Source organism: Malus sylvestris, chromosome 15, assembly GCF_916048215.2.
Source record: "Malus sylvestris chromosome 15, drMalSylv7.2, whole genome shotgun sequence".
NCBI classification, from domain to species: Eukaryota; Viridiplantae; Streptophyta; class Magnoliopsida; order Rosales; family Rosaceae; genus Malus; species Malus sylvestris.
In genome coordinates, this window is record NC_062274.1 from 22,896,661 (window position 1) to 22,910,228 (window position 13,568).

At 37.9% G+C, this 13,568-nt stretch overlaps 3 protein-coding genes across 4 annotated transcripts; all 3 read left to right on the forward strand.

Annotated features, from left to right (window-relative positions):
* The first annotated feature begins 193 nt into the window (after positions 1-193).
* LOC126604176 (UPF0496 protein At4g34320-like) lies at positions 194-2,833 on the forward strand. Of its 2 annotated transcripts, XM_050271325.1 has the most exons (3): positions 194-440; positions 580-1,944; positions 2,348-2,833. In XM_050271325.1, exon 2 carries the CDS (start codon positions 760-762, stop codon positions 1,930-1,932), a length of 1,173 nt encoding a protein of 390 aa, XP_050127282.1. In that variant the 5' UTR covers positions 194-440; positions 580-759; the 3' UTR covers positions 1,933-1,944; positions 2,348-2,833. The 2 variants fall into 2 exon arrangements, with proteins under 2 accessions (XP_050127282.1, XP_050127281.1); XM_050271324.1 differs by having other exon boundaries at positions 194-1,944.
* A 152-nt stretch (positions 2,834-2,985) lies between these two features.
* LOC126604175 (pentatricopeptide repeat-containing protein At2g01390) lies at positions 2,986-6,539 on the forward strand. The gene is made up of 2 exons (XM_050271322.1): positions 2,986-4,442; positions 5,114-6,539. Exons 1-2 carry the CDS (start codon positions 3,686-3,688, stop codon positions 6,115-6,117), a joined length of 1,761 nt encoding a protein of 586 aa, XP_050127279.1. The 5' UTR covers positions 2,986-3,685; the 3' UTR covers positions 6,118-6,539.
* A 3,544-nt stretch (positions 6,540-10,083) lies between these two features.
* Positions 10,084-12,705, forward strand: LOC126605352 (calcium uniporter protein 2, mitochondrial-like). Its single transcript, XM_050272726.1, has 2 exons — positions 10,084-10,821; positions 11,984-12,705. Exons 1-2 carry the CDS (start codon positions 10,246-10,248, stop codon positions 12,479-12,481), a joined length of 1,074 nt encoding a protein of 357 aa, XP_050128683.1. The 5' UTR covers positions 10,084-10,245; the 3' UTR covers positions 12,482-12,705.
* Positions 12,706-13,568: the final 863 nt, after the last annotated feature.

The following is a 13,568-nucleotide window of genomic DNA, read 5'->3' on the forward strand; positions in this document are numbered from 1 at the left end:
TGGTTGATAGACATCAAATAATAATGTTCTTTTGTCTATTTTTAATGCACAAAACAAAAACACAATTCACACATTAAAAAGAGAGTAAAGAGTTTCTGTCAAAATCCGTCACCTCATTCAGCATTTAAATTCTAGTTAAAATTAGTAATATATCGTTTACCAAACAAAAAAAAAAAAAAAATGTCACTCCTTCGTGAATGACGAAGCCACTTTCCCAATTTCATCTCACTTTCCTTTTCCCATTTCATCTACTTCTCCTGCATTATTCTGCACCATTGACTTGTGGGGTTTGCAAAGCCTCTATCTGTGGCTTGGCTCCTTCTGTTGGATTTTGCTTGGGTTTTGGAAATCTTCAACTTTCTGGAGGGTGTGGAGGATTGAAGTGAGAGATAAAATCTGCCAAGTTCCTATTTTTCTTTGCGTTTTAAGCTGATTTTCTGGTAAGCAAAATCCATCAAGTTTCATACTTTGTTCAGAAATTTCATCTGGGTTTTTACTTTTACTTTACCAAGTGGAAATTTTAGCTCTGGGGTTGCTTAGTATCTAGCCAAAGCTCAAATTTTTGAGTCAATTTTGCAGTTCTTCAACCTACGCATCGATTGGATTCGATTCCATTTTAGAGCACTTTGTTAGCTTGGAGAGCACTTGGTTTGCTGCGTTTTCAAAGCGTTTGCTAGATTTTAGATCTTTGAGTTAAGAGGAAAATTAATCACCTTTTTTACTAGTCAAACATAGTTAGGTTTTGGGAATTTCACCCGTATGATGGGAGGAAAATTCAGTAAAAACAAGGGTGTTGATGCCTCAGGAACACCCTCACCATCACCCCCACAACCACATGAAACCCTTGAAAGCAATACCAATTCCCAGGACACTGCCGATTTGAGCTCCTACGAGGCAGCCTGTAAGCTTGATCCAGCCTTGCAATCGTTTGATGTCAATCTCCAGCAGCGGACAAGCCGTGTCATTCACTCGTTTTCAGATGGGCTGGAAGTTCGGTCCCTATCCCTTGACTCGCTCAAGGAGGTTACGGATTGTTTGCTCGACATGAACCAGGAAGTGGTCAAGTTGATTCTAGAATGCAAGAAGGATATATGGAAGAGTAAAGAAATGTTCTCTCTTGTAGAGGAATACTTTGAGAACAGTCTTCAAACATTGGACTTTTGTACTTCCCTCGAGCAGTGTCTTAAGCGTGCGCTCAATAACCAGCTGATAATTCAAGCTGCAGTTAGGCAGTTTGAGGAAGAAGTAGGGGCTGGGGCAGATGGGAATGGGTGTGCGAGAACCTTAAAAGAATTGAGGGCATTTAAGGCGGCTGGGGATCCTTTCACGGACGAGTTCTTTAGACTGTTTCAGACAGTTTATAAGAATCAGGCATCAATGTTTGAGAAACTGCAACTTCGTAAGAGAAAACTTGATAAGAAGTTGAAATCAGTGAAAGCTTGGAGGAGGGTGTCAAATGTTATTTTTGTTGCCACATTCGTCTCTGTATTGGTTTTCTCTGTAGTGGCAGCTGCCATTGCTGCACCACCACTTGTAACGGCCTTGGCAGGAGCGTTGGCTGTTCCAATAGGTTCAGTTGGAAAATGGTGTAATATGCTTTGGAATAACTACGAGAGGGGACTGAAAGGGCAGAGGGAGATAATCAGCTCAATGCAGATTGGAACGTTCGTTACATTGAAGGACCTGGACAGCATCCGAGTGCTTGTTGACAAATTTGAAATTGGGATTGAATCGCTGCTGCAAAATGCTGATTTTGCTATTAGAGAAGAGGGCGTAGCTGTGAAGCTAGTGATAGATGAGATCAAGAAAAAGCTTGATGTGTTCGTGGAAACCATTGATAATCTAAGCCAACATGCTGATAAGTGTAGCCGGAATATAAGGAAGGCAAGGACAGTGATTTTACAGAGAATAATTAGGCATCCCAACCAATGAAGTTCCCTTTCGGTATGTGTTTCTGATCACTGTTTTCTTCCTGGTGGTCTATTAGTGAAACAGATGCACCTTGGGTCAAATGAATTCTATATAGCATTTCTTAAAGGCAAAAGGTAGAGTTCACAGTTTTATTTTTGCTTGTATCTTTTGGATAGAAGGAGTCACATTGTTAAGCAGGGTTATACTTTATGTTTAAAATTTCAAAGAAAGCTCAAATCAAAAGGATTACTTACTACCTCATCTGTTTTGTTATTGCAATATGCACTAGAACTTGATAGACTTTACTTAGCTGCTAAAAGCTGAACACTTGGATGTGATGGTTACTAGGGGATCACTTTTAAGACATTCATATAGTTTGTGCGTGCAAACACTGCGCCACCCTCTCACAAGAGTGGTTTTCTTCGCTGTTGTGCAGTTGATCCCACCACAGTGAAAGGAAGATGCCATGTGCCTTGCACATGAAAGAAATTCTTTCATGGCTGGAATCTCTGCAAGCATTATAACTATCTGGAATTTGGAGCTCTCTTTCGTCACTCTATCCATATTCAAATCAGTACCTGCTTAATTTGATACTCAAAATGAGATGAGCTTAAGAATAGATATTTTTCTTGATTCTCTATCACATAGGTAGAGATAAAGATCGTCCATCTTCTGTCTGATATATATTGGACGGCCTAATGGGTCCAACGGCCAAATGGTAGATGCATAATGAAAAGGTTGAAGTTACACTTGATTTTATTAGTCAATAAGCTGAGAAATCGTGCACTGTTGAAACGAAGATAATTGTTTCATGATTTTGCTTTATTTGATTACATCAGTTCATCTGTGAAATTCTGGGGACAGATTATTCTATGGTTCTCAACAGTTACATGGTTAATGGATTTAAGAACTTATAAGTGAACGGATTTCTTCGGTTGCCATCTTTGAAACGTGTTGAGATGATATGTGTTTGTGAGGACCAATCCTTATTACACCAACCGCCTTCGACATTTCTGTTCATTGCACTAGATTCTCTTTGAAATAGTTAGTGATACTGTGATCAAGATTCGAGTTAACCAGCCGAAGGTAAAATATGAGCATCGGACGAGTCAGAACGTTGGATGTCTTAGTTTACTCGATTCATCAAAGTGTGTAGATGATTAAACAATACTTTTAGTTTGTATGATATTCTGATTAGATCAATAGTGGTAGAATGGTACTGGTATTGTTAACACGTTATGAATATATAGGCAACTTGAAACTCAAAAATTTACTGATAACCATGATCGTTTTCTATGTTGATGCATGAACAAACAACAGTGTGCAGAAGGGAAAAAGATGTACAAGGAAACCATTTGCAATACGTGAAATTAAACTTCTATTTGTTTGTTGATGATTGCATTATTCTAAGCTGGCTGCTCTAATAGAATAAGGATTTGAACTCGAGCCCAAAGAATGGGCGCAATTTGCCCTGGCATAACTCACATTTGCAATATTATACGTTAATCAAGCAAGTTTAAATCCTAAATCAAACTGACAAAATTGAGTTTCGTCTAAGTTGGTTAGAGCAGTGCACTCTTGCTTCGTCTGACTTCTAACTCTTCAAGTAGATAAAAGAACATCCTAGATAAAAGAAAATGGAAAAAACACCGTAATTCAAATTGGGCCCAAATATAAAACCAGTATCAAAACGGCACTATCTCATCTGCTACTAGCGACACAAAAAAGCGCGAAGACTGATCGCAGTGATAATTGTTAATGAATCGCTCCTCCCATGCGCAGTTTCTACAACCTCCATGGATTTCTCAAGCGCCTTGCAGCTTGCACTGCCGTCCACGATCACCAATGTCCAAAATTTTCCACCAAATCCATCCATTTCCTCAAACCCCACAAACCCAACAATCGAATTCCCAGAAAGAACACAAAAAACCATCCCAAATCCACTTCAAAGCAACAACCTTTGGACCCGAAGACTTACATGCGAGAAACAATCACAAACATATACAAAATCCTCAAATATTCGACATGGGATTCCGCTAAAGAACAACTGCAGAACCTTTCCATAAGATGGGACTCTTACACTGTGAGCCAGGTGCTCAAAACCCACCCTCCGATGGAAAAATCGTGGCTTTTTTTCAACTGGGTTGCTGGGTTTAAAGGGTTTAAGCACGACCAGTTCACCTACACGACAATGCTGGACATTTTCGGAGAAGCCAGGAGGGTTTCGTCAATGACCCATGTTTTCAAGCAAATGCAGGAAAAGGGGATCAAGATTGATGCCGTTACTTACACTTCTCTGATGCATTGGCTCTCGAATGCCGGAGATGTCGATGGAGCTGTGCAGACTTGGGAGGAGATGAGAGCTCAGGGATGTGCTCCCACTGTTGTTTCTTACACTGCTTATATGAAGATTTTGTTTGGTGATAACAGAGTGAAGGAGGCTACTGACGTATACAGGGAAATGATTCAGTGTGGATGTTCTCCAACTTGTCATACTTACACTGTTTTGATGGACTACCTGATTGGGTCTGGTGAGTAGCTTTTTCTGTCGCACAGGTAGTGCGCTCTATGTGTTTGTTATAATGTCTGAATGGGTGATTGTTCGACGTTTTGCTGTCGGGCATGTTTTGTTTGCTAGGAAGGGCGGATGTACACTGAAAGTTACCATTTTGTGTATATGGTTATTCTATTTGTTTACGCACGGTGTGTTGTTTGCTAAAGGAAGATGAGGTTTTCCGTTATTGGTTTTGTTCTTCGATAATTTATGCTATGATATGAAGTTGCTGCTACCCTGTGATTGCTTGCCATTCCCCCTCTTAAAGATGATGTGTAAATACAATTCTTTGATTAGGTGTATTAGGAATAAGGGTAATGCTAGGTAGACTAAAATTGTAGACTAAATGATGTGTCACCAATAAGAAATAAGCACGCTAATCAACACTTAAGTAATAATTCAATCATCAACTTTCATGTCATTTAGTTTACTAAATTTAGTCTACAAATTTAGTCTCCTTAGCATTACCCTAAGAAAAAATATTATGTTTATGTGACTTTCATATTAACAGTTTCAGAAATGGACTCATCATGCTATGATTTCTATGCGTATATGCACTTTTGGTGATGCATGCGGACTCATCTTTGTGATGTTCCTCTCCCGCCTCCCAAAATAGAGATAAAGTACTGAATCTGTGATGGGTTTCAGGCAAATGCAAAGAGGCACTTGACATTTTCGGCAAAATGCAAGACGCTGGAGTACAACCTGATAAAGCGGCTTGCAATATTTTAGTTCAGAAATTGTGCAAAGCGGGAGACACATGGACACTGAACCATATACTTTTGTTTATGAAAGAGAATCGCCTTGCCCTTCGTTACCCTGTATTTCTAGAGGCAGTTGGAACTTTCAAAATTGTTGGCGAGAGTGATTCCCTGCTCAGGCAAGTTCATCCTCACTTTTTCGTTGACTCTGGCAATCAGGAGGCAAGTGAGTTTAGAACACCTGCCGCTGATGCTCTTGTGACAATTGATGAAGGGCTTGTACTGATTCTTTTGAATAAGGAAAATCTTGTTGCCATAGACCGCTTACTTGCTGGAAATGGAGAAAAGAAAATACGATTGGATTCTGCTATCACCTCAACCATCATTGAGGTAAATTGTGGACATTGCAGACTTGATGGTGCTTTATTGGCTTTCGAATATAGTATGAAAATGGGTATAATCCTTGAGAGGAATGCATATCTTGCTTTGGTAGGAGCTTTGATCAGATCAAAGTCATTTCCAAAAGTCGTGGAGATTGTTGTGGAGATGATTAGGGCTGGATATTCTCTCGGAATATACTTTAGTGCACTTCTGATACATAGGCTTGGGCGTGCTAGAAGGACACCTTGTGCTGCAAAAATCTTTAATTTACTACCTGATGATCACAGGTGCACTGCAACTTACACTGCCTTGATTGGGGCTTACTTCTCTGCTGGGAGTGCTGATAAAGGACTTCAAATTTTTGAAGCAATGCGAGGAGAGGGATTCCGTCCTTTCTTGGGCACATACAATGTGTTGTTAGCAGGTCTCCAAAAATGTGGTAGAGTTCGTGAAGCTGAAATGTATAGGAAGGAAAAGAAGAGTCTGCAGGCTGATGGCGAGTTTCAGGATGCTGTACCCGTTGAGCAAAAGATTTGTGACTTTCTGTTTGCTGGGGATGTTGTCTCTTGATCCTATTTGGCACCCTGGGACTCCCATACTGATCAAGCGATGCAAAAAATTGCCTTGCTGCTTAAGAGAATATGTCGTAGATAAGGAAGCAGTTCTCCTGTAAACATGATGGTTGTGTATATGATAGCGACAAGAGTTGTCAATGGAAAGAAAGCTATACGATCGAAGCAATCAAAATTTCTCGAGGGCAAGACTCGGTGTTCAGTTGCTACATCGAGGCAGAAGTTCTGCTGGTTAGCTCAGATTGCCAAGCAACAGGGGTTTATCGTCTTTTGGACGTGATGTAGTTCACGCACTTTTGAGTTGTCTTGATGGGCACTTAGACTTGTATGTAGGTTAAGGTTTAAGGCCTTTTATCTGTTATTTTGCTTTATCCATGTACATTAACGAGAGGGATTATTTGGATTTCGTGTATTTTCTTATTTCTCTCACACATATTTTTGTTTTGCAAGTGAGATTAGTTAAATCTCAACCGTACTAATAGAAATATAACTAAATCTCAACTGTTCACTTTTAATAAAAAAAAAATATGCAGGGCAAAGTTCAATAACGTTTGAGTACCACCATTAAGAAATTTATAGAACTAAATATAAAAAATTAGGTATGTAATATCGTTTGTGTTAAAAAAACAAAACAAAACAAAAAAAAAAAAAAACAAAAAAAACCAAAATGATTAGACAATTCAATACTTGGGGAAAAAGAAAATTAGACAATTCAATACGTTCAACTTTAACATATTCATTTTGTAAAATGTCATGTTTCAAAGGTCATTATTGTCATTCACTCCTCTCCTCTCCTCTTCGTGTACCGAACATGATCGGTAGTGCATCCAACCAATATTGCAGCAACATTGGTTTCGCCGACATCATTGCTTAAACTTCGGGAATAAAACTGTGAGAATAAACATATTTTTGTCCGGAAAAGCGGATGATTGCCATGGTGAATAAGACAACTAACTGTGTTCCAAATTTAAACCCTCTCATCTTCTCCTAAATGTAGATTTCCAGGAATATATGTTGTCCGATATAAGAAAATCCAATTGGTTTCTCAATCAATAAGACACAATTATTTGTACTAATATTGTTAGGAGGCTGAGGTTCCTTCCATATGGTATTGTTCCTGTCACTTTTATTTTATGTACAAGTTACATGGTTTAAGTGCAAATAAGAGAAGGAATAAAGCATCATGTACTCAATCAAAATTTGGATATTATTCTATACAAATAATGGGGTTATATTTTTTCTTGCCTCTCATGTTCATTAAGCAATAATGTCAACCATACCGGTCTATATATTCCCATGATTTATTTCATTATTTTTGGTGAGTTAACACTTGATTTTGCTATCAGATCAAAGCATATTCAATAAGATTAGGATTTGACAAGGAATTAGATTTTGTTGTAACAATTGAGTTTTTGGTATTAAGGAAGTTTCGTTATTGCCCTTCGGAGTTGAAGACACGAATACATGGATAGCATGTAGCATTACCAAAATGAGCTTAATCACGTCTCGTTTGGTGGTTGCGATTGAACAAGATTGAGATTGAGTCCGCTCATCTTTGAGAGGGGAACTTTGTACCCAATATGTTGAACAATGTCCAATTTGATCAATCTAGTTCCACCCTCGTTAAACTCATCACTAGTAGGAAAAGATAGTTAATCCTTTTGAATTGGTCATATTCTGTTTAGTCTTAGACACCAAACAAGATTAAAGAGTAAGGGCACATCTGAGATTGCTTTTATAGTAAGTACTTCTACTCATAAATTATTATATTATAAATGCTTGCATAAGAGAAATGCTAAATTTTTATTAATAATGCATGTGATTTTTCATGTTCGAATGGAGTATCAAAAAGCTTCTGATTGTAAGAAAGTGCTTTTAACCTTTCCAACCAAACGTAGACTAAACTTGTTACAAAACCATAACATTGGGTGCTACCAATATTTTGACTCCAATTCCATCAAGGGAAGAACTAATAAAGCCTACAAATGCAAGTAGATTTAGCACGGGGCAAAAAATTTGGCCAATGAGGGATGCTAGTGTACCAAGTGGAGAAAGGATAACAAACTAAACCATAGAGAATCAAATACTCTAAAATTATTGAATAAAAAAAGCTGCAAATGTACAACTATATTTATATGAGTGTGTATCTTCTGGAACTCATATACGTTATTTGGTCGAAATCAAAGGTTCCAAAATATAAAAAGCAAATTGAATAGTGTGGTTCATGACTCTTAGACAGCTGTTAGGCTTGTGGACAAACATGATTACGTAGTTTGATTAAGCTAATCATTATTTTAGTAGCAACAATAAAGGGTTTTGATACGTGACGATTTATTTGGTCGCACACGTAAATGAATGTTTTGAGTTAATTAAACGCCATTTTGCAACTCGTGGTTAATAATATGCAATGCAATGACTAGAAAATTGCATAATACATGGAGTTTTAGGCACATGTATTTGTAGTATAATTCAGATAATCATAATCAAACAACGAGGTGTTCGAGTAATGAACTTGACATATCGCTCACCAATGTTGACATAAATTATAAGTATTTCAATACGAGTGATTTTTTAGTATTATAAGTGTTTGGATAAGCACATATTAATTATTACGTGAACTAGTTAATAAATTTACGAAAAACTAATTACGATGGAGATTAGGACATGTGTGGGAGACATAAAAAAAAATTGACCAAAACCTAGTTTACAACAAATGATCCGAAGGACAGGGGTAAAAACATAGAATTTGACATATCTTGTATGGAGAAAATGTCCACCCCCAATTCCTCCCATCAATTTACCTCAAACTTTAAACATTTTTTTTTTTTTAGAATGATTCAACAATTACCTGGTAATGTCCCCGAGAACCACAAGAGTCGATTTCGGATGAAATAATCTTATCAGCTAACTATTGGCATACGGATATTTCTCATGTTTGGATCTCACTACTTTACTGCTTGGTACTATATCCAAGCAACGCTGGAGTTTACTTCCGATGTAATAGACTTATTGACTCACTCGTAAGTGCCAATAAGTTGAGGTTGGTGATTAGTTGAGATCGCAATCTTCCCACGTATATGGCAAACTGCACACAAGTTGATTTTGGATGAAATAGACTTATCAACTAATATACAAGCCTTTGTTTATGTTACTAAGATTTCATAGCTACTTCTTCTAAAAAACATAAATATGTAATGAATTCAACTTACGATCTCAACTAATCACCGACGATCTAAATTGTTTGTGCACTTTTAAACTAAACAAAGTAACAAACCAACCAAAATTGATTAGTAGATAATAACAGGGAAAAAGATAAAAACTTCACATTAATCACAACTAATCACACCATCCTTTTTGGTCAAAAGGAAAATCCCAACTTATATTTTCGACCATAAAACTACCATTTTGCCAGCTCTCTCCTCTCCCTTTTTTTTGTTTTTTTTTTGCGCCCTTTTGATATGAACAAAACCTCGGTCGTAAGCCTATGTGGCGCCACGTTTTGCGTGAACGTTTCTATATTCCTAGCTGTGCCATCCAACTTTTGGGGGCACCCAAAAAAATAGTAACTATTATCCAGTGCAGCCAACCATAGTATTGATCCATGGGCTCCGAAGATAACGACGCCTCTCTAGCTTCCACGTGTTCATTACGCCACTCCACCTCGCGAGTCCACACAAACACCAGTCAACATCCATCAGCTAACTAAAGTCATCCAATCCGACCGTCGGCAGTCGAGAAGGTCGCGTCGCTGGAAGCGAACCATCCACGTGTACGGTGACTGATCCACCAACCCCTGATCTGATCACCCGTGAATGCGGCTGCATTTCGCCGCATACGAGAAACTTGAACGAGCGAGATAAACTCGGGAGTACGCATAAAAAGAATATGCCCAGAACGTAAGGCATAAGTTCATCGGGACCGTGCAAATCGGAATTTCTCCCGATTTGTAATCTCGTGACTCGTGAAAAACTCGTGAGGGATTCAAAAGATCGTGGTCGTCCCGTTAATTGGGACACCTATATAAAGAACCAGAGGCCTCCATTGTTGATGCGCTCAATAACCATTACAAAGCTTCAACAGCTCTCTCTCTATAATTCTCGCTATTTTCTCTCTCTAGATTATTACAATGGCGTTCAAGAAAACCCTAGCCGAGCGCCTGTTCAACATCTCCAAGGCGTCGACCCAAACCCTCAGAAACTGCCGGATTTCGTCGTCGGCGGTCCACACCCGACCCGCTCCCAAGCCCCGCGAGACCAGAATCGCCCCCGACCCTGGAGACAATGCCATTTTCCGGAGGTTCCTCCACAAGAGATCGTCGGCGGGGAATTTCCAGAAGCAGGAGATCTGGTCTTTGCCGATGGGGGCAAACCTGATGGAGAAGCTCAAAGTCGTGGCCATTGGCGGGGACCGGATCCGATTGGACGGTTTGGCCCCGCCGGAACCCGAGTGGAAGAGCTCGCCGATGGAGAAATCGGGATTGACGACGGAGGAAACGAAGAAACTGCTGAGGGTGGCCCAGCTGGAAGCCGTGAAATCGAAGCTTCGAGAAGTCCAGAAAAGCTGGGTATCGTATCCGGAGTTTGTTGGGATCTGCCGGGAAGGTTGCGCGGATCCGGATATGGGTATCGGGTTTGCGAAATCGTTGGACGCAAACGGTTCCGTGATCGTATTGGGAAATTCCGTTTGCTTGAGGCCTGAACAGGTAAAATTAATATCTTAATTCATTAATCCAAATTAAACATCGTTAATGATTTTATTCGAATTGAAATGAATTATTGTTGTTGTTATGTTTAAAATTTTGTGGTGTTTTCAGATAATTGTTGTGATGGGTCTTGGTCGGTTGGCCGAGAGGGTAGAATTAAATTTACGATAAGTGAAATTATTTTACTGTGATATGGGAAATGCCGAAAACTGATATGGTTTTTTATGATTATTTTGTTTTCTTCAACAGGCAGAGACCTAAAACGTGAAAAGGGTGTCAGTCTTTCACCGTGGCAGATTTTGTTTTTCACCTTTGGGGGCTGTTAGAATCCCATTTCATACCTACACTGTTTCGGGAGACTGCACTGAATTAAAACAAATTTAAATTAACAAAAAAAAAGAACAAGGAAAATTACATTTTTGTTGGGTGGTTTTTTTTTTGATGGACCTAGAAATTTAGGAAATTTCATTGGGTGTCATTACTTTGGGAGATTAGCGAAAATTCTATTATGCTCTGCGGTATCTTATAGGTCGGGGTATACATGAAAATTAGGAGGAAATTATATAAAAAAAGGGGGAAATACTTTCCTCAAATGAGAAATTTTGTGGGTGTTTAGTGTCTTGGTTGGCATAAATTTTGATGGGTTGGGTTGCAGTTTTTCCTCTTTTCTGGGGGTGGTGGTAAAGTGTCTGCTAAGCTCAACAAGTATTATTGGAATGTTTGAATTTGGTATTTGGTATGCATACCTAATTAGGTATGGGGTTATCCATTTTGTTCCCATATCTTTCTCTATCTTTTTGCTTGCATATCTCATCAACTTAATGGATCAGGCTACAATACACCGGAGTATGTATGGCAATATTCCATCATTTAGAGCCGTTAGATCTAATTCCGGTGTATTGGAGAAAAATTCTAACATAACATATTTTGAAATATTGTTTTAAAAAAATTTCCCTCAACCAGAAAAAAAGATTTATTTATTTATTTATTTTTTTTTTTTTTTGAAGAAAGTAGTATAAAACATAGAAGTTTTTGTGTTATTTTGATTATATTTTGAGCAGTTTTTTGTCAAAGTATTTTTTTTCGTGTAGACGTTTAGGATTAGTTAGTAATAGGCTGAGCATGCTTTACCCAATTGTTTCAAACTGTTTGGTTACTGCAGATAGCCAAAGCAATCCAGGAACTAATTCCTATTCCAGGAACAAGAACCAACTCCAATGATCCCAGGATTAGGGAATTGGAAGACATGGAGAGGCACAAGTTTGAGATAGACCGAAAGGCGGAGTCCCTTGTTCGAAAGGAGCTTTTGTGCGGTCTTGGCTATTTGGTTGTCTCCACAGCCGGATTCATGAGGCTCACATTCTGGGAACTCTCATGGGACGTCATGGAACCCATTTGCTTCTTCGTTACTTCAATGTACTTCATAGCTGGATACGCCTTCTTTCTCAGGACCCGGAAAGAGCCCTCTTTCGAAGGGTTTCGCCAGATTCGATTTGAGGCTAAGCAGAAGCGCCTCATGAAGCTTGAGAACTTCGATGTCGGAAGGTATGACGAGCTTCGTAAAGCATGTTGTCCCTACTCATCGGCTTCATCAGAAATGACCCTGTCAACTGCTTTTGATGGGGCAAAGAGGATGCAATTTGGTTCACTACATAGTTAAATGAAAAATACATAAGCAACAGAACAAAAAAATAACAATATGAATCATTGGAAAACCCCAATTTTGTTTTAACACCCACAGAATTTAACTTTAGCAATTTAGTGACCGGCTTTATGTAAACAATGATGTGGAGAGTGTTTAGGTCTCTAGTTCTTGATCAGTTTACCCGAAATCATGATTTACAAGTTACAACTATGAATTGAAGTTGTAATTCTTTTATTTAATTTGCTTTTTTTTTATTCTTGGGTAGATTTAAAATGGGAAAGTAAAAGTAAAGTATCTAAACTTTGAAACTTAATCACCAAAAGCACTTCTACACATAGATAAATAACTCTTTTGGATGTGCTTTTAAAATTACTGAAAGTGCTTTTGGTGAAAATGTTTTTTGAACCAATTCTTATTAAAAATGCAAGTAATGCAAGTAAATTTTGGAAAAACATTTAAAGTGCTTCCTAGAAGAAGCACATAACTGATGCTTCTTGCAGAAAATACTATAAATGCTTTTGGAACAAAAAAACATTTTCTCTAAAAGCGCTTTCAGTCATTTTAAAAGTACATCCAAAGAAGCCCATGTGTTAAAGAAGCGTTTTAATTTCTAATTTTAATGTTTATTTTGAAGAATCAATAGTAACTACAGCAAATGAGAGATTTAGCTTCATAATGGGTTAATAATAACGTCGTTCAGATTAACCTTTGTCGAAAATCAAAATTAAAACTTCTTATTTACAAATAAAGATACTCATGATTTTGAATTGCTTTTAACAATAGCCAATCAAAGTAATTTTAAAAATAAGAGTTAATTAAGATTTGATAATATTTGACCGAAATTAAACCCCTTCATTATAAAAGTAACTATTAGTGGAAAATAAATTTTTTGATAATGTTTGTATTTCTATCATAATCAGCAAAAGTTTCAGAAGTTGGAAACTAAATGCACTTTATACGTGAGCTTACGTAAGCCTGCCTAAATGCTATTATAGTTAAGCCTGCTAGAAAGAGGTTTTTTTTTTTAAATATTTTTTTAGAAAATTGTTATTGACTCTTCAAAATTTACATTCTACACTTTAAACTTTCTATATTTAAAAAG